General features: G+C 35.7%; 1 protein-coding gene across 5 annotated transcripts in view; it reads right to left on the reverse strand.

Annotated features, from left to right (window-relative positions):
- Positions 1-22,274, reverse strand: part of NRG3 (neuregulin 3) — a 394,717-nt gene that overhangs the window by 25,559 nt on the left and 346,884 nt on the right. For all 5 annotated transcript variants that reach the window (XM_072039476.1, XM_027459942.3, XM_027459940.3 and 2 more), the window contains one exon: positions 2,842-2,944. In XM_072039476.1, the coding sequence (XP_071895577.1) occupies positions 2,842-2,944 (103 nt within the window). The remainder of the gene's footprint in view (positions 1-2,841; positions 2,945-22,274) is intronic.

Here is a 22,274-nt window from a genome sequence, read left to right on the forward strand (position 1 = left end):
GGTATTTTGTAATTGTTAGACTAAGAAAAACAGAGTCATTTTCTTCATATAAACTTCTTTCCCCCTGGACCATACAACATTCTGTTAGTAATATTTTACTGTTTGATATATCAAGTTAAGCCCAAAGATTATCCTCCACACAGGAGGGATGCTTTGATAACTTGTAAGCATGATGAAGATACCCCTGCCTGATGAAAAAGTCCAGAAAATCTGTTGATTAAACGCTGCTAACACATGATAAGGGTTGATTCATTTTACATTTGCAGTTTTTTACACCCTTAAGACACTGGGCAATGTCAAAGATACAATAGTGTTTTATGTGGTCTCTATACAACCAAGCTTATGTGGGCCATGAGCTTCACATGGGTGAGCAGATCAAGAGGGACAAGCAAAATGCTTCCCTTAGTGTCCAATGACTGGGAACTGTCCCAGTGCAACCCATAGTGAAGGTGAGCCTGGTATTGAACCTCTAAAAGAACCATGGAATAACTGGTCACCTGCTGAAGTTTGAGTCAAGGCAGTGGCACAAAACCAACATGCAGATGGATGTATGGCTACAGTGCATCTCCTAGGATTTTGAGGGAATGGTGCTAATGACAAAAGGGGGAAATATAGGGAACAAAATCTCACCAGCAGTGAGAACATTTAGGAAAATCTCTTCAAAGGCAAGAGAAGTTGCAGTGTTACTTCAATCTTCTTTAACTTCTGTCACCTCCAGCTATTTCTACATATCCACAGCTTCCCCACCTCCTGCCTTAAGACTGGGAAACCCTACTACCTTACTTGCCTGCCAGTGCTCATGATCTTCATGGATTCTGATATGGAGAACACTTGTTGAAACTTTCCATGAAGGTAGTAGTGTTAGGCCAATCAAGACATTTACTTTTTGGACAGTTTGTCAGATGGAACCGCAGCCAGGGACGTAGGGATTAGCATCTTAAAATTGCTGTGCTTCACATGTTTGAAAAGATCTCATGACAGAACCGAGGTGCCTATTTTCTCAATACTCTTCAAACTTCAAATCCCAGAATTGGGCGTAAGCACACTTCAACTCTTCTTAGTAACTCTTAGCTATAATATTTATAATGCAGATTTAAAATAAAATAATAGTAAAAAGAAGAAACCCAAGATATGAACCACTACAGTCCTGTGAGTGCATCTTTGAAGGATTATTTCTACTCATTATTTTTAAAAATAGCTCTCCCTACCACCTCATCAAAACTGGTATTTGGAAGGCTGTTCCAACCCAGCTCTTCACTATTCCCTAGAACACTGCAAAACCAAGAGGAACACAGCTAAAAAAAAAAAAATTGAAGAGAGGGACATTTTATTCACAGTATGCTCAGTTGTTGATGGTATGTTCTTCCAACTGGCATGCCCAGTCTGCTTTTCCTGAATTCATCAGCAAAAAAACTCAACCCTTTCCAGGAAGGACAGGAACACCTTATTCTTTCTCTCTTTCATTCTTCTGCAAATCTAAAATAAATAATGACATTTCTAATTATATGGAAATATGGCTGTCCCTGCTCACAATTTAAACTGCAACCGAGAGGAACTGTCCTGCAACAGCACTCTCCTAGCTAAAGTCATTGTCAGATTATATGTTGAAAGAACGACTAAATGAAATCCCTCAAGACAGAACAGGTAAGAGTTTAGACAGAACATGTACCACTGAGATTTGAAGAGAAGGGTGAAAAAAAAAAGGCTTGGTGACTTTTCCAGTGTTTTTTTTTTTTTTTTTTTTTTTTTTTTTCCTTTTCTTGATAGAAATGCCAAAACATTTTTTTGGAAGTACCTCTCATCATAGTAGTATGATAAATGCTTCTAATAGTAGCATCTCATTTCCTACCCATTAGAATAAATTTAAAATAGAAACAGGGTTGGTGAGTGGGGTTTGGGGATTCAGATAAACACCCAAACTTTTAAATAGTGGAAACCTCCACATTTTTGATGCTCAGTCAAATGCTCACCATGGCTAACGTCATACAGGTTATTTTATATTATTAATATTTTTACATTAATTTATATTGATATGCATTCTCTCATTAGCTCCCATTGGAACAGGAATGAGGAATGACAATCATACAGAAAATATTTATAAATACAGTGGCATTGGCATGCATGTCATGTAATTGCTATGACGTTTGTGCAACTCAAATTATACACAAAAGAATAAATATTAAAAAAGAATGTTCAGTTGCAGAGATAAACAAAACAGAATAGAAAGTATGTCACTTGAAAATTGTTTAGTACACTAAATGATTCCATCTTATTTTATAGTTCAATGTACTTGTGCATTAGAGATACTCAGTTACACAACTTTGATCAGCAGCTTACCACTATTAGCTAAAGGTTATAGTTATCTACAGAAAACTTATCTGTTCATGCATTTCTAACTTTTACCTTTATTCCCAGCATACAGATACAAGAGGGACATTAAGGAATATGAAACTAAATGCAAAAAACATTTATTGTCAAAATAAGGAAGTGATTATCGCGCTGATAATAAAAGGCACAAAATTATTATTGTCAAGAAAAAGAACTGGAAAGGTCACAATCCCTTCTTTCCTGCTATCAGAAAATAGAAAGAAGAACATGTAATACTTCTATTTACTTTTTTTTTGTTGTTGTTGCCAGTTTTTGATTTACATAATCTACCCATGAAGACCTGTTCTAGCCTGTCGAGAAATAATGATTGCTTCCAAAAGAGGGAAGAAACTGAAGAAGTGGAAAGCCGTAAAAAAAAGACAAAAGCTAAAAAATATATTAAAAAAAAAAAGGAAAAAAAAAAGAAAAAAAAGAAAGAAAAAAGAAAAGAACACACTAGACAAAGGCTCTTACTTTGTTTTGAAGTAGAACGCTGCACAAAGCATGCCCACTACGACTATGCCAAAGACGATACAGGAAATAGACAGCACCTGGCGCTGGTACACTTCTTCACTCTCTGTGAACGGCAAAATTGAGAATTATGAAGGCATCAGAAAACAGTATTTGTGAAGAGTAGATTTCAGCACAACATGCTTTCACATGCTTTTTCATGCTTTGATGGACAAACGTGAAATTTTGGAGGTCTAAGTCAGCCAGATCCTCAACAGAATGAATGCTTCTCTGAACCTCTCATCTAGATAAAATTCATAGAGCTGTGGTCTCCTAGAAAAGTTTTAGAAAATGGTTCCCGAACACGTTAAAAGATACATAACCATAAAACTCAGGAAAATTTAATATTTTCTCTGCCCTGAATGTTTTTTTTTCCAGCTCCACTGTCAATAGAATAAAAAGCGCTGCAAACACGGAGTTTTACTGGCTTAAGGCAAGATCCATCAGAGCTCTCGGAAGGTCCCATAAGACTCAGTTCATTTTCTGCTACGAAAAAATGCATGTTTTATTTTGAAAGAATGGTGATTACAATGTCTTGCTCCCATGTCATTCCCTGTATTTGGAGCTAATGCACAACATACCACAGTGAAAAAAAAATTAATCAACTTGGATGGAATCCAAGGAATGCTATGCTACAATGCATCAGACATTGCTTTCATGGGAATCTCTAGTTTTTGAAGTAATTTCCTTAATACATCTCATCATCTTCTAATTAATTTCAAAACAGGAACAGAATGGAAGTTAAAAAAAAAGAAAAAGCTAAGAAAACAAGAGAAAACAGTCATTCATGACAGCAGACAGAAACTGATAGGCAACTGGAGTTTCACACTGAATTTATCAACAGCTCCGTGTTATATTTTATTTTTATTATTTCAGCTCGTTATATTTTATTTTTATTATTTCAGCTCCTTGTTTAGTCTGAAGTGCTATCATGCTAAATAGATTGTATTATAATCTGTCTCCAAACATACAACATATAAAATAATCTTTTTATTCATATGTTTGAGGTAGAAAACCAACATGTCAGATTATCAAAGCACAGCATAAAAACTGTACACTGATAAAACTACATTTCCTCTCTAGGTCAGAGATCTTCAGTGCAGACCCCTGTCAACAAGAATACCAGACTCATGTGTCAAGTAGGCGACAGTAACTCCAAGTTCTAGGTTCATAAGGCTCAGGTTTTTAAGAAGAAAAGAATGTAAGGCAACATCAAGGTCTATCTGGGCAAATATTGAAAAAATTAGCACCTAATTGGAATGTCAGTCTAATACCAACTTTCTTTATTATTATGACTGAATACTATGTACAGTTTCCTGATCAGTACTAATTATTAATTTCTCAAGAAAAAATATACAGACTACCCCAGTACTGTTATGGAACACTTGGAATCTTATTCATTTGTCTCTAATAGAAGGGCCAGTTCCACTTCATAAGCTAATTCAAATAAAATTACAAGTACCAAATCTTTGTTTCTTAGTTACTTCTTTACTTGCTCTCTCAAAGAGCAATTCAATGATTCAGAACATTCCTGATAACATATCAACAAATCTGATTCCAACAGAGCTTTAGTCCCATTCCTCACTACATGAACAAAATTTGGATCTAGACAGGAAATCCTTATTGGTAGTGAACTAAATGTCTGGGGTTTCTTGTTTCTTTTTTGGTTTGTTTTTAATAGCCTTTCTGAACACAGAGTTATCCACCTTCCATTTCCATTACAGTACACAAAAGACTGTAAAAAAAACTTGCAAGTTTTGAATCATGAAATGTTGAGATGGATCACACTGCAAATCATTAAATAATTGTTCAGTTCCGTAATTGCTAATCTATTCTGACTGAATACCAATATCAACACCTTCTGCCTAAAATCACAAATAAAACATATGTACTTATAAACTGTGATGTTACTTAGACATTACCTATCATTAAAACAAACATACATTTGGGTTAAAAGAAAGATATAAATTGTGACAAAAAGCTCAAATTTCTTTTTCTGTTAACCTAGGTATTCATTAAAAACTTTATTTCTTTTGTGACTTTGTCAAGAAATGGTGAGTTTCATGCAGCTATGACCTTTTGTCAGTCCTGACTAGCTATCATTGTCTTGTTAAAGGTGCTTTAGAATATATTTTACCAAGATAAAAGCACTTCAGAGACTGGACAATATTATCTTGCTCAAACAACTAGGTGAAGATTTAAGTCTTTTGTATAGTCTCCTTAATCCCCATCACTGGTTTTCAACACATACTGATCAATGCTTTCTTTACTTTTTTGTTTATTCTGTATAGTGCGTATTTAAATAAGTTAAAATAACTAGTTATTGATTAACTATACTCCATTTCTTAGAAAGCTTTGTTCATTTTTTACATCCTTAAAATCCGTGTTTGTGTATTTGACTCCACTATTTTTTTTCTCCAACATCTTAAAATATAATCAGTTTTGCATTTTTCCATTCTCTAGTCTTCCACTTTTTTTTCTTTTTCTTTTTTTTTTTTTTTTTAAGAAAAAATGCTAAACAAAAACAAAAGCAAATATCACCATCCTATTGATGGAAATTTCATCTGCATCTCTCTGCAAACTTTCATGGTCTACTCATTGTTATGATTTAACCCCACCATTGCTCTAAACGCATATAGCTGAGATCTCCTCTAGCTGAGGGGTACAGAATAGGGCCTTTAAACCTAACACAATAAACCAGAGGGCTATAGCTGAGTTTTGCTAAGCACTATTGTTCTCACAGAACAGGACACTGATGAAATTCAATGTGCAAAAAAGAGAACTGAAAATTACTTCTGCTTAGCTGTAGATGTGCATCAAACTATGAACATATATTTACATACTGAAACAAAATTCCAAGATAATCTAAAATGTGAGTGAAATTATATGTCTCTTTATTCACAGATATTCATACATTCCTTGTGAAATAGATCACCTTAATTACATTCTGTTGAAATAAACACTAGGGAGTGGACTCCTCATTTAATAAGCATCCAAGAAAACTTTTCAGGTAAAAAAACAAAATATAAGCTGATGCGGATATTCATAGATTACCCAGATAAGGAATTAAGGTTACCGAAAATAAACTCCATCAAGCATTCAAATTATACCTATACAAACAAATCTAAACCAACAAAAATACAACCACAGAAAACAGTGCTGAAAAATAGTAAACTGTTTAGATTCAGACTATTTTGTTTAGTGAAAATTATGGAAAGAATGATCCTTCCAGAACACCAAGACAAACTCACATGGGACATTAAGCCTCTTAGAAAGGTCAGTTCCTGTAGGCAAGCCCTCATTCTCCATGTGCACTGCTACACGTCTGGCGCAGTTTTGTTTACACTATTGATTCTTTCTTTTCATTTTCATTCTAGCAACGAACTTGTCTTGCCCTTCGCTTCTGTCCCATCATCCTACTGAGCCTGAATTTAAACTTCTCATTACCTTAACTGCTCCTTCTTCTAAGCTTATTTCACACATTTCCTACTGTTATAAAATACAAAATTAACTATTGGTGACCCATGGAAGCAATATTTCTTCCAGCACTCAGAGCACAGTCAAATTTCATCTGTGTGTCAACGAAAAAAAGTACATGTCATATTCCAGGTGCTAGGTTTCTTTTTGATTCCCTTGCTCTTTAAAATTTACTCTTAAAGGCTGTCATCTGTCTGCTTTATGCATGTGGAAAGACCCACTGAAGCATATGCGTAAGACTTTAAAGGATAAAAAGTGTAGGACAGACATTTTTCTTATGACTGCTACTTCTAAAGGATATAGTGTTTTTGTTGTATAAACAAACTGAAACCTGCCACTTCTTTGTAACTTTACTATAAAAGGAAAAACACTGATAGAGGGTCCTTGAGAAGTATATATTTCTAGCCATATGACTGAAGAAAAAATAATTCAGTTATCTAAAACAGATTATGTTAGTTTTATTAGCCACTAAATCCACAATGTCATTACCAGCTGTAATCAGCTGATCCTCTAACTTCTACAGTCTATTTTCTGAATTTGTTGAAATTTCCTGGGAAGTTATTTCAAATATAAATAACTGCATTGTGGCCTAAAGAAAATTATAACAAAGCAAAAATAATAACTTTTTTATACCTCACAAGCATCATTTGCCACTTACAGGACCCTTATTGGTGTACTGTATCCTCAGAGGGCTCTGCAGAAGTCCTAAATACAATAGAGGAAGACTACATGGAAACTCCATTCACATCAAAATTTCCCATAAAATATGGATTACCATAAGTTACAAGACAAGAGATTAGTTAAAAGCATATTTCTCAATATACTTATATTTACGTGCAACAAATGTTGAACTATATAAGGCATTCTAAATTTAACTCATGAAGAGAATAAAAAAAACGTTGCATGTTCCACAGAACAATCTGCGATTGCCTCAGAATCAGACTTTCAGCTCTCCCAAGAGTTTTCCCTGTTCTTTCACTTGCAAAAACCTACCATACAGACATACTGCCATATGTTGTGGCTTGTTCTAAGACAGAATGATTTAGCAGTTGAAATGTGAAAAGCCACAATTCAGAAATTTCTTTGACCTTGTGTATAAGGAAGATCCTTCTTCTTTCTGTAATCATGAGGGTAATATTGCCTCTCCTATTTCAGCAAATAGCGTAATAAACTTTAATAAACATCTTCACCTCTAAAATAATGAATTCTATGAAAATACATAAAACAGTTAAAACTGCCCCAGATAAGTCTGTTCCAATTTCTTTAAGGGCATATACATTACTTCAGATAAAATACCATGTTTTATTCCAATTTTCAGATACCTTTATTAGTCACCAAGTTTTTTTTCCTTCAACTTTTGTCTGTGTGGATTTTTTATTTATTTATTTTTAAAAGGGCTTCAAATCACTTTGGCTCTCAAATTAACAATGGAAGTTTGTATCCACTATCATTTACAGAAAGGGAAGAGTCAAGGTTAATTGCACAGGTTCACATTTCAGACTGGAAGCAGATCAAGCTAACTTCTGCTGGAATAAAGTTCATAAAGCATTTCTAGTACTGATTCTCTCTTGGGAAGAAGTGTTACATGATTCTGACTGTAACAAAGATTAACAAAATACATTTTCTTGTGCTTGTGGAATGTCTGCAGCAGAAGGACCTTAACAAGAGCAAAGTGAAATAGATGAAGTGCATTATATATTATAATTGCATAATATTTTATTTGACTATTGATATTTAAACCTAGTGAGATCATTTTCTGTGTACACAGAAGGCAGAGAATGAAAAGAGGAGTGCTCAACCTCTTTGAACGACCTACTTTGGTGCACTTGATTCTACAATATTAATACTGCATTAGCTATAGTTTTGCATGGAACATTAAAAAAAATGAAGCAATGAATTAAGTATAATGTTGAAGAGTCATCACGAAAAAGGGATGCAAAGGTATGTGGCTCTAACCTTGAGCTCTCAAGCAGATATTTTAGGTTGGTGAGTGAAAGGTAACATTTGATCCAAAATTTAATAAACCAAAATATCCTGAAAAATTTCAATCAAACCTATCCTTAAAAACAATATAAAACAAAATAAAACAGCAACAATAACAACTCCACTTTTTGGCTCATTCCATCTACCAAAAAAAAAAAAAAAAAAGAGATAGGTTAATGTTACATAAGAGTGTCTACAATGCAGATACAATAGGAGTGAACATGCCATTATTCCTAGTAATTGCTACTTGTTATGATGTGATGATTTGATAAGCACTTTTAAACAGCAAGATCATAACTTTGAAGGTAAATTAATTTTAACTTTGGTTTCCTAAGAAACACCATTTCCTTTTATCTGCAGGCAACTTCAGAGTTTGTCAACTATAAACAGTGCTCAAATATAGCGAACTTACAAAGCCTTAGTTAAGTATTTTCAATGCAATAAATTTATTAAATTTTAGGAGTGAAGTAGGTCAGTAGGCAGCTAAGAGATGAGAGATAGCTTTTCCCTTTTTAAGAAAGTATCTGGTTACGAGTTTTCGTGTATTGACATTTCATGACTAGTACAATGCAATTCTCTTCTGTGCTTCTGTTTACATCCTACTTCTACAACTTACAAGGTCATTCATATGTCAACAAAATTCATTACCTAAGTCTCATCACACTCTTTCTGTGTAATTGCCAGTACTGAGTTGCTACTGAACTAATAGCTAAAAACACGTGTTTTAGCTAGTAGCTAAGACTTGAAGACTTACAAACAAGTCTTATTCTTTATGCCACCTTTGCTCACTGAGAATCACAGTTGTAAGTACTTCCAGTTTCTACTGCAGATACAAGAGAGCGAAATTCTACCACTTAAACGAGGTCTTTCACCATCACACCAGTCTCAGTGATGGGATCATACTAAGCATGGAAGAACAACATGCAAGAAAAGTATAATTTAGTTGCACAGATAAACACCAACTCTGCACAGTTAAAGCTTCTTTTGTGTTGACAACACCATTGACCATTCTCATATAATGGTTTTGCAACCATTTGAATTTGCAACATTTTTGCACTGTACAGAGAAAAGCTTCTAACATTTCAAGAATATGTAAAACTCTTCAAAGCATAAATCGCAACAGCTTAGAAACTGCAAAATATTACAAATATATAATGATTATTTTCTTTGATTAAGTAACAATCTTTCCAGACGGATTTAGGTACTTTTATTATTTTTTTTCCCCATCTTTTCATTTCTGTGCATACTATTGATTATTTGCCAGGTCCTATTAACCTTTCAGAACATAGATTTCTCATAGGTAATATATTACTCTTTTGCTTCCTCTGTGTAAGCACCAAAATTTTGTATGAGAGTCTTAAGCTGGGAGACAGAGGGTGGTAATAGTATACTATCTGGACTCCAGAATGATGATTCACCCTCTTTCTACCTTAAATTTTGGCTGCTTCTTGATATATCTGATCACCTTCCCTCTCTGATTTTGTTATCTTCCTTTCCTTATCTTACGTTTTATTGTAAATCTTATAACCAAACACAATTTTGCATTTTCAAAATGTCTTTGCTATCACTTTTTTTTTTCTCCACCATCAGCATGAAAAATTATAATATGACCTTCTATTTCTGCTAAGTCTGTATTCTCAAGGGCACATTTGAGCCTTCCATCTCTCCTGAGGCCCTGGTTCAGTTATACTTTGTGCTGGTAAATAGAGGAAGCAGAAGGAAGGACATTTAGCACAAGCTTCCTGCATGAGTTAGTGTGTACCATGGTTTCTTAATATACATACAGATAGGCAGGGACTAATCCAAACACCATTAAGTGCAACAGACATTGGATCAGATACATAATCATTGCACTTTAAGTAAGTCACTGTATGCATAACTATATAAGTATAGCTTCTTAGATGTTTATTACATAAAACTATGATGACCTTATAAAACAATAACATTCTTTAATTCTGGTTTAGCAATTCCTTAGCTGATGAGGGTTTTTATTCCAAAAATCATAGGCACAGCTAACATCTAATATAATAATGCCTTAATTTCCCAGCTGATATTCTATTTGATCTCAGATCTTCCATTGCTATTACCAGCAAAGCCCTGTCACTGGAATTTCTCCCACAGGTGAGGCTTACATATTCTCTAACTTGCTCACTTACTAATATTGAACATTTCACTCAAATCTCAAGCTAAAATCAGAGCTGCCAAAGTATATTTGACAGCTACTGTTGATGGCTACATTGTCAGAAACTCACAGTAAGTCAAGCAACATTATAATTAAATGCTGTCTCTGTTTTGACTACTGCTGTTTTAACCAAGGTGCTTTTATAATTTCTTCCATTTCACAAAAACACAGTGTGAGCAGTGACAAGAGAGCCACAGAAAATGACTGTTAATAACTTGAAATATTTTCTGCTTTTCTTCTTCCAAAACTGAAACAGAAAAGTGGTCTTTTACCTGGGAAGGATCTGGAGGGTGAGGGCACAGAGCAGGTGGTCAAGGTCTTACTTGGCTGCAGACAGGTGTGATGCAGGACGCTGCATTGCTACTGAAGTACAGCAGTTTCTGAACAGGACTTTACAGGTGCAGGTCTATATATTTATGCATTGTTCTCTTTTTTGTTCCAAGCCTCAACTCCTTGGCCTAGCTCCTCCCAAGCCAGTGACTAAGACAACATGAGATGGGACAAGAAGGAGAGTGAATGCCAGAGGGAGCAAGTCAAAGAAGTGTCCTTCACAGAGGGTTGCGTCAATCTGTGATCCCCTTCAAGCCATTCCTAGTCAAAGCTCCCAGGTATGTGGAGGATTAAGGGACTACATACTTGGGCAGTCACTACTGTTCTGACGTTCCCTATCTACCCCATGAGCAATTGCAGGTAGAGACCTGGTTTAGCATGCACTGCCCTCACCTTGCCACAAAATATCCTCATCAGTCAGGCCCACACCACAGCACATGCAGCTTTGCTCACCATAATGACTACAACACTTAAGGCAGGATAAATCCCTACAAGCAATCAGAGAGATAAACAGTCTATGTTGGCAGAGAGAGAAAATTCAACGTGGTGCCTGTAAGCAGCTATGTTCCTCCTTTTAATCCTCCAGAGGCATTGTGCCAGTGCGAGGGGATAATACATCCAGTTGTTCATACTGAGCAATGGCAGATGCTTAACGTGTACTAATGTGAGTAGCAGTGTTAAGACACGATTAAGCCCTCAACCCACAAAACGTCTAGCAGAGCTGCTCCGCGTGCTCACCCACGTTAAGGGAACTGCTTCGTGTATTTGGCAGTAGCTGCAGGTAGGCAGCAAGCTGCCAAAGCCAAGTTGCTCAAGTGCCAACTTGTAAGTATATACGACTGTTGGGACTGCTGCACTGTAAGTCTTTTCAGATGCCTTTGCTTCAGAAGGTCTGAAGAAGGGGATTAAAATCTTCAGCAATTGATATATTGCAAGACATAGATTATGCCACCTAATTGCGTTCCTAGATAAAACAAACTTCTTAACACACTTTTTCTTATTCTTGTAACTTTTCTCCCTGGCCTCACAAAATGAATAAACACGAAAAGCAATGTATAAGCCAATCCTAATATATAGATATATTTAGTTTAGTTTGAAAACACCAGTTCAAACCATAAAGCAAATGGATGCAAACATATGCTTGAAGGTAAGTGCGTACATAAACATGAATATATTTTTACTAGCAGATTTTTGAATTTCAGAATTCATGACACATGCTGATTGTCCTTCAAGAATGAAACACAGTGTCAGAAAAAAAATAATCATAAACTTGCCACTTTGTACAGTTGCATGATTATCCAAAAGCATACAGTGCAATGTAACTTATTCCAGTCTACAGAATAATAAGGAATCAAACTCAGCAGCAGTGTAAGTGTTTTCAGAATGACATATGCAATCAGTTTACAGTTAAAAGCAACTTAAAAAATAAATTATCTCTGACCCAGAGGATGTTATTGAGAAGATGGAGGCAGCAGTGCATGGCAGGAAGACAAGACAATACAGACAGTATTTGAAATGAGAGTTTCCTGCTGGATATAACAAAAACCAACCTCCTCATGAGGGTGGACATGCAGGGACCAGGCTGCCCACAGAGGCAAGGCCCTCCTTGCAGGCTTTCAGCAACTGAGGGCCCTCCCAGCCTGAAGCACTTCATGCCTGTCTGAAAAAAGCAGCTTTTCACAGTCACTGTGTAGCGAGTTGAAGGACACTACACCAGTGTCAAACGCACCCAAGCGAAGCTGACCGGTGGTACCAGTCATAAGCACTTCTACACAGAGGGCCTGGGTGGGCGTCACAGGCCAGGAGCTGTCACACACCACAGTGATGCTGGCGGCAGCACAGGGACAGCTCTTGATGTGCTTTGTAACGCCTTTGTTTGTGATTTTTATCTAAAAATTGCAAATGGAAATATTATGCCAGAAGCAAGACTGTGTCTGGTTCATCACATTTTAGCATAAAGCTCACTCTGCCAACCAGTCATGGCTACGCGTTTTCTGACACACTTTATACAACAATCCTTTCTGTACTCCTCAGCTTCATGCCTTTAAAAAATATTCACATTATTTCCTGTGGCTGTCAGGGTGGACAGCTTATGACTATGGGGCCAAAAGAGTGCTGAGCTTTGAACAAACACAGCTGAAACATCACAGCGCAGAGTATGGCTTAATGAAAAGAATGAGCAGGCTTGGAGAGGCTGAGCACAGCAACATAAGCAAAGGAGGGTGAATAGCAGGCAATAACTCCTTGGCCTACTTGGGCCCATCTGTGACCCAGCTATCTATTCAGCCTGGGCGAGACACATTTTGAAGAGCTCAGACAATGCTGTGTGTCAGAGGGAGGGCAGGCAGCAGGAGCCCGCTGCTGCATTACCTTTGCACAACAGCAAGAGGGGAAAAAACACAAAGGACTAGTGGGGCTGCCAAAGGCAGTGCCAGGTACGACCCCCATGCCCTGGAAGAGCTTCAAGAGATCGTGGTGATGCCTTTCTGAGTGCAACAATGCCACGCTGAAAGGGCTGAAAGACATCCTTGCTGACCAGCCTGCTGCTCGGCCAGTCCCTAAGACAGTGTTCTCTCCCCTAAATCTGGAGTTTCTTATAATTTGAAACTGTATTCCTTCATATTTCCTAGCAGCTTTGAATAGTTATGATCGATTCTCCCACTGTTAATCTTAAATTCATAAAAAATCCAGTTTGCATTATTATTAAAATGGATATCGGATGATCTCTGCACATCTTAACTGTATCTGAATGTTTCCTTTGCTGTTAGTTGCTGCTAATGCTAAAACCAAAGAAAATACATTGCCCTTCCAGGCTGCCCTTCATGCCCTTTGACAGCTCCTTGGGTAGGACTAGAAAAGAGATTCCCTCGGATGTCCCTTCTTTACCATCTTCTGAATGGCATACCTCTAACGCCTACTCTAAGGCAGAGCCAAAAAACACAATTCATCAAGTTGCTAACATATTGCCATCACCAATTTAAAAATTTCATACTGTTGTTAGAGAATTAAGTGGCACGCAAAAATGATAGTTATGAACTAAGAGAATGAGCTAAACAAATTGTCATTAAAAAGGTTGGGACTTACACCTTCCTCAGTTGGTAAGATTAAAGAAGAGATCAAATCTCAGTTTATTTATCTTTTTCTCCAACAAAGTAAGGTAATTATCTCCCAATGAAGGTAATAAGTAAGCTTCAGTATGTAAAGTCTGTGAAGAACAGTCACAAATGGTCTGAACTCTGCAGCCCTCATTTTGTGTCCTATCATCTTTGTCAGCAGCAGCAGGTTTGTGAATACCAATCAAATCCAGTATTTTCAGATAACAGTTTTATTAAGATGGAGACATTCCACAGGAAAATATAACAGCAGCCAACAAAGTTTGGGTCCTGCGTGCCTCAATAACCTGACACAGCAAGTATTTGATACATGGCTACTGCCTGGGAGCCCACTGAGAAAAAAACAGTTTGCAATGAAGCACAAGGCCCAACACATACTGCCAAGCTTCCAGGTATACTTATTACTTTACTTCAAGCATTTACTGAAACATTAACTCTCAACCAGCACTGGAAACACATCAGATATGGAATTATGGTCTGATGCTTCTTTCCTTGCAGTGTTTCAACTTTAAGAAATGACTGTGAACACCTCTGCCAAAACTAGTTCTCAGTCTTCTTGAAGCACTATCCACAATCTTCTGTGGAGCACCCGTCCCTCACCACTGCTTCAAGAAATGATGGGTGGTAGGCAGGAAAAGGCAGGGGAGAAGATTGCCATAACATTTGTAGTAGTGATGAAGCTGCCCCTCAAGCCTGAATTTAGCACTCTGGATGCAAAACCAGCAACGAAGCCCAGACTGCTCCTTGATTTCCTGTCTGGTTTTGACTCAGCAGAACAAGACCAGCACTATACTGAAAACATAGGTGTCTAGTGTGGTCTAGTGCAGACATGTCTAGTATGCAGAAAAAAGGTATTACGTGAATATATATCTATGTATAGAATAACTAGGTTTAGATGTAATTAGATAATTTAGATTAGTAGCCTTTACAGCTATGACCAAAGCATACACCAGAACAACCTTCCAAGAGTTGCTAGCAGAGGCAGAGAAGTTTGAAGATAGAATTTAACTAAATAAGTTAATAGCTGGGAACGAGATTCAAGAACCTGATGTCCGGCCAGAACAATATCCATCAACCCCCAACTCTTTTCACTTACAGCTTTGATTAAATCCTTCTGTGTATTTGCACCTTGCTAAGACTCCCTTTTGAGCTGCAAGTGTTAAAGTGGTGTTTCAGATGGGAAATCCCCCTTCTGAGTCGTGCAATGTAGAGTAGAGCAAAAATAACTAGAAATAGTGGGACTGATTCTGGTCTACTTTGCAATGAACAGAAGAAATTTCAGTAAAAACAGAGTCATACCAGTATAAAACCAGAAACAGATCCAATTGTATTTGACCTGGCATTACCACACATTGGCTGGAACAAGATCTGTCATTCAAATGTCAGCTTTCCTTTTATATTTTGTCTTAATTAGCTCTTATCGATTCAATAATCCATTTCCAGGTATTCCTAATTGGCATATGGAACATCAAACGTTCCAACAATGCAGAATCAGACCTTAGAAAATGCAAAGAAGAAAGTCAACTACCAGCTATGTGTCCCAATTAAGCTTAGCCTTTATTGATCATGCCTCTATTAAGTAATGCCAAATTTCAGCTCATTAAGAAAATTTTCACAGAAGCAACTGCAGTGACTGAAGAAAGCAGGTATTTTACAAGACAAAGGCTTATGAACCCTCTGCAATGAAATTTTGAAACACTGACCATTATACTTCTTGAGCATATTGTGTATTCACCTGAGTTTCCTGCTCCTTGTTTTATCGTTAGCTATCTCATAATGAAATAACATATTGAGTTATTTCGGCATTAGAAGTTTATTAGTTTTTTTTTTTTTTTTAACCTTTTAACTGTCCTGCAGAGTACTGCAATGTTGTAGTTACTCCTGACCTATGATATTTGAATTTATATAGATTCGTAACTGACATACCCATCAAATGTTGTGGATGCATTCATTGAATAACTGAGGTCACTTATGAGACATCAAACTTCAGTAAGTGATGGTGTCAAAGTGTATTTTTGCTTCAGTGAATTCAGTGAATTTAAATTGTTTTCAAGCCTTGTAGTTGCAATATATTAATAGCTTACTATCAATTTCATGAGATTATTATTATTATTTTTTTTTAATATTAGTAAAGTTTTAGTCTATGAACACTGGAAATAATCCAAACTACGAGACTTAATGATTTTAACCATCATTTACAAAATACAGTCTGCCTGATCATCCTCAGTTATATCCAGTCCAGACACAAAATACTCTGGAATCTTGCAACTACCTTAACTATCTTGTTTAATTTCTTGCAGTCTAAGCTTTATGATTATATACACTTGCTAGGATTCTCCCAAAGGCTTCCTTAATAATAATAATAATAATAATAATAATAATCTTGCTAATTAATCTTTAATATGAAATGCATAAAAATTGACAGAGAAAATTTATGGTAGGCTAGATATATACTATCTAGATATTAATAACAGATATAGATATTAATAATAATCTAGATATTGATAATCTATAGTAGGTTAGATATCTAATACCCTCTTCTATGAAGAGTGGAACAGAAACATACAAGACAATGATAAAAAAAAGATCTTGAGGTTTAAAATCCTGACTAGATTTTTTTTAATAATTAATTTATTTTAAATTATGCTTCCAGAGCCTATGAACAACAACAACAAAATTCTAATAGCCAATTAGAGAAGAATATAACCATTCCTCTAATTTGTGGAATTAGCCCCATGAGAGTGGGTTTGAAGGAAACTTGAGAACTTTTCCAACACATACTGGTCACTTCTGATGATGCTGAAATGTGACAGCCTTTTCTGCTTGCATGGGTGTAAATTCAGTACTCAATTTGCTATCAGTGAAGAGATGCATATGATCTGAACATATATTGGCTTGTCTTTAAGAAAGCTTGGAACTACAGAATTTGAGGTATACACTATGTAAGGTATACACTATATTTTTTTCTCTGGTATGTGTTAATAATTTTTATTTTTATATATGTGCACACATATATACACACACGTACACACAGAGGCCTCTTTCTCTGCCAGCCTCTCTCAGGTTCCCCGTTCCTCTGCATGAAATCTCCTCTGGCTGTATGGATAATAATTTGACCACTTCAGGTGCCTAAACTATCAATGATGAAAGTTCACCTCAGTATAGTCAAATCAAGTAGTAGGTTTTCAGATAAAATTCAGAGGCCCAATAAGCCATCATTTTATTTTTTATATATATATTTTTTAATTTTTATTTTTTATAGTGGAACAAAGCATTTTACACCAAATCTTTTTGCATGTTCAGTGAACTCACATCATAAAATACTGTTGTCTAGAGGTAATTTTTCATTCTCGTAGTTGAGTGAAAACAGACAAGGACCATTAGACTTCAAAAATCATAACATTAGTGGAAGTGTAGGTTGGCTTTCTTTCTTGCTGTTCCAAATGTGAAAATCATGCATGTTTTGTGAAACAAATCACATATGCAAATCTGTTTCTGTGCAACAAAAGAAATGCAAGATATTTCCTTGGCAAACAGACTTAGCTAGCTATAGCCAGCATGGCATTTCATGTACATCTTGCATAGTACTGTTATTCAATAAATTGTGTAGCTCTTAAGCTCAGAATGTATGGATAAACCCTACATTTAATGTGAAAACCTGTAGCACTGTCTTACACATTATCATTTGGCAAACCAGAAATAATTAAATGATATTTCTTGTAGCCTCATATTTAATACAGCATCATTACACTATTATATTTGTTATGCTTAATGGTATGAAGAACTTGAACAGCAGTGGGCTTAACCATAAATTTATATAACATTTTGTTACAGCAATGTAAGTTAGAAGACAAATAGGCCTAAATGAAAATCCTTAAGCATCTTGAAGTAAAAGCAGACATTTCTCACTTTACCACTGTGGAATAATAAAATAATATCGTACCGATTGTCTAAACTTTTACTTCTTCCCATCTGTCAAGCTTTATGCCATTCCAGCTCTACTTTGGAAAGCCTCTTGGGTTTAGCAGAAACAAAATAAAGGACGCTGCCAGAAATCTCTCTTTAGAAAAGAAAAAAAATCTTTCTTTTCTACATAAACTCTAAAACATATTTTGTATCATGTATGTTTAAGAGGTATGTATTGATACAACATGGTACCTTCACGTATCCTGCTATGTTTGGTTAAAATTATACTTGGTTATCTCCTAAATTATAAATACCGTCAAAAGCAGAGTGTTAATAAAGGTAAGTTTTGCAGGTACCCAGGAGGAGAGGATATAACCCAACTTCTTTTTAATATCTTCGAAGAGTCCTCATACAAAAACTTCCTATCTATGTAGTTTACAAATCAAAAGACACCTGTTTATAATGTTGACTACCTCTTCTGCTCTCCAAGGAGCACTGCAACTCCTTCAGAAATAATGCAACTTTTTTTACATTGAAGTATTTTACTAACATTTTTCAACCTTTCTGTACAAGATCTGTCTACTGTTAAAAATCAAAAACTTTTAACCAGACATCTCATAACCCTACCTGCTTTTATTTACAAACAAGTATCAGACACAAATATCCTGTACCAGTTCAAATAATTAGAATGAATTAGTTTATAGATATTTTTTTTCCTACTTCTGTCTGGACAAGATGAATCCTATCTATTAGATCACAAAGATGCTCTTATGGAAAATGTTAAAAATATCTCACAGTTGAACCCATTTCTCTTTAATTCACATTCCTGATTTCTGCGTAATATTTTTTTTAGTCCATGAACAAAAACTGTTTAATAAAAAGCTGCAATAACTAGATATTTTTATTCAGTATCAAAATTTTGGCCTTCAAGTGACCTGTTTACATTATGATTCCACTAAAAAACTCTGGTGGCTGAAGGACTCTGTAATCTCATAAATCTGTTAAAAGAAAAGAAACAATAACATCTGCTCCTCCCAATTAGGCACAAACTACTCTTTTCATACCACAAAATTAGTGGCTATAGAGATATTCAGTAGTAAAATAAAATGCAACTTTTTATTTATTTTTTATTTTTAACAGCATGAAATACAAGGCTTTTTGCTATTCAAAAATATTCAGATATGAAATGAGGCAAAAGCCTTTTACATTAATCAAATGGCCTACTGTCAGCAATAGCTCTGCTATTTAGCAGCTCATGCAAGCTGGAGTGAAGGAAGATGAAAAAAATGTCTGAATAAATCCAATTCTAATAAATTTTACCTCCTCAGCTAAATTGTATCCCATTAAACTTTCTCTGCTGAAACATTTCAAGTCTATGGGAAACTATAAATAGCACCATTAAATAAATTATATTAAAAAAAATAATTACTAAGCACTGCTCACTGGACCACAGAATACTTAAAAAAAAAAAAAAAAGTAATAATAATAATAAAAAAAATCCTCTCCAGAGAAAAAGACAGCATTGAAAGCAAAGATTTCTGAAATTTATGGCCATATGATATAAGCAATGTTATGAAGAAAACTATTTTTTAGCTTAAACTGTAGCAAGTCTTATCAGGTAATAAAGCACAGAGCTATTTAAACAAACTGCCAAAGGAGAAGAATTTTAGACAAATGCCACACTAGGGATATTTGGCTTTGTTTCTATTTCTTTGATTTTGACACACTGATTACAACTATTTTCAGTAATGAGCAGTAATTACCACTAATGAGCAAGTGAAACTATTTGGGAGCTACAGTTTATCAGTTTACTTGGTTTACCATGCAATGCATGGCAAATTGCATTGTATTGAATAGCTTTTCTTTCTGTTCACTGGAAAAAAAAAAAAGCCTCAATACCAACCTATACATTAATTAAAGAGACAAGGAGTGGAACTTCAGTTCATGTATTTCACTGAAAAGTGTACTTTACATATATTTAGAGATGCTGGCCCTTTCATACCCTAATTGTTTTAACTTGCCAGAATGGAGTGTAGTAACTTTTAAGATGTGCATCTCCTTCCTATTATTCTTAGTGCAAATACTCCTTCAAAACTGGATATGAATTTTTGTGACCTTTTGAACATTTAAAAAAAGAGCAGGTTGATCAACTAAAATCGTCTCTACAAATGGTCTCCATGAAAGAAGTAAATTAGCTAAGTTTTATGGATCCCATTTAGGTTTCTCTGTGAACATCCCCTGCCTGGGAGCCTACACAAACAATTTTTTAGAATTGCAAGTACTTGAGGTAATTTTTTTTTCATCTTCATTTCAGTTCCTATGAATAAACACATGGTAAACATGCAAATTTCTAAAAAATTAAGACCAGATATGCTGCAGGATCCATTTTAGAAAACTCAGAAGCGAGGAGTGGACCACAGAAAGTGGTGGAACATTCTGCAGGACTGCAGGACATAGAGCCATGCTGTTCTGGGAGACTGAAAAGAAAGCGGTGCCATACAACCCCCCGTGGCTATCAAAAACAAGAGAAAGAATTCTTCCTTCTACTTATCTGCTCTTTCCCATCTACTGTCTTCTTTGCAACAGAAAAAAAAATAAATCTGTCTCAATCTCTCCTTAGGTAATATGTTTCAGCATCTGCCAAGTGCAAAACTTGGTTTATTTCACATGCAGACAAATACTTTCATAGCATGTGAGGAATTCATCTGCTAAAGCATCCCAGGGATAAACACCACAAACTCCCTTTGGCCCCAGGGCACATGTATGTGATGACTCTCATCATATTGCCGCTATTCCATCCTGGATAGTTAGGAGGAACTTAAACAGTGAGCACAGAAAATGCAGTTAATAGCTTAGGGAGTGCTGCTTTATTCCTGGGGATTTCAGTTGAGTCACACTTATTAGACATGATTCTGGACTGCTGCTTCTTCATATTCCATCATGTCGCTGTGCCCTCTAACTATACAGATTAACAGTATTGGATCAACGCACATTTAGGAAAGAAAGGAGTATAAATGAATGTAACAGCTCCTCAGTTTCCTGGCTTTTTTTTTTTTTTTTTTTTTTTTTTTTACCATTTATTTATTTATTCCTTTTTGAGAAAGCAGTATCATGGCTGTGCAAAAATTGAAATAAAAAATCAGTGAATGAATCCAGAAGTGACACTGCCTTATTTATGCACATACACTGCCTACTGAGGTACCAGCCAGAATTTATATGATGAACTGAGCAAACTAAAATTCCCAAGATAAACTTTCATAACACTATTTGGGAAATGAAACATTTGTTTGACTTGTTTGTCCTAACAGCATTAGCATACACATCTACTTAGCTACAGAAAATGGAACAAGTCATATTGGGTTGTTGTATTCAGTACATAGGTCTCTGCGTTCCTTCCTTCACTTTCAAATGAAGACTAACTAAAAAGACATTTACAAAACCAAAGCATTTCCATTGGCAGCTAAATCTTCAATGTTTACCATACATGTATTGCAACACATATGCTATGTGAAGGGCTAGATACATGTACATTCTACAGACTGTTTGCTTAGCCATTCTTTATGTTACCAGCAATACGGACATATGTAGTAGTCTGTCACTACTAGGGTTAACTCAAACTGAATGGCACGTGTCGGCACCTCTGACACTGGGAAAGGAAGCAAGCTAAATAATACAATTAATAATTAATAAAATTATAATTTAGATTTCCATTTAAGAATTAATGCTTTACACCTTAACTGCAAGGCAGAAGCTGAGTTAGATGTGAGCTGCAACTGTGCCTTTCTGTGCTTACAGGCAGCCACAACAAAAGGGGTGATGCAGCAGTCAGATGAGCATCACCTCTAAGCAAAGGGATCAGTAATGGCAATTTACACTGCCACACATTGGAGATCCTTCCAAAAGAGAAAAAAAAAAAAGACACCTGACTGTTAATATCTATATTCATAACCTGTTAATATCTGAGAAAGATACAGATTACTAGTGGAGACATAACTTCTTTCCAGTCCTGGGATCCAAGGAGCAGTAGTCCTGTAAGCAACAATAACTAGTAAATGACAGTTAAATAATCAGAAAAAAGAACTCGACTGGAATGGTACATCTGGATTTTGCCTGTCTTTTAAGGATTTTGATGCTCTTCACATGCACTAAATAGTCTTTAAACAATTGTAGAGAGGTAAGACAGCGTTACTACAGTATTTAGTTTACAATGTGAATCAACAATACAGCAGAGAAACCATATACAAGAATTGCATACAGTTGGCATCTTAGAGCTGAAATCCAGAATTCTGGATCCTGGCTGACTGGTTGAACAGATTCCTGTGTAAAAATAACAAACCTGAGAGGAAAATATTGTGTCCCTGCAATTACCAGATCAGTCCTGATCCTTTATTTTTTAGAGGCTGAGA

The sequence above is a fragment of the Anas platyrhynchos genome, chromosome 6 (genome assembly GCF_047663525.1).
Source record: "Anas platyrhynchos isolate ZD024472 breed Pekin duck chromosome 6, IASCAAS_PekinDuck_T2T, whole genome shotgun sequence".
In the NCBI taxonomy this organism is placed as follows: Eukaryota; Metazoa; Chordata; class Aves; order Anseriformes; family Anatidae; genus Anas; species Anas platyrhynchos.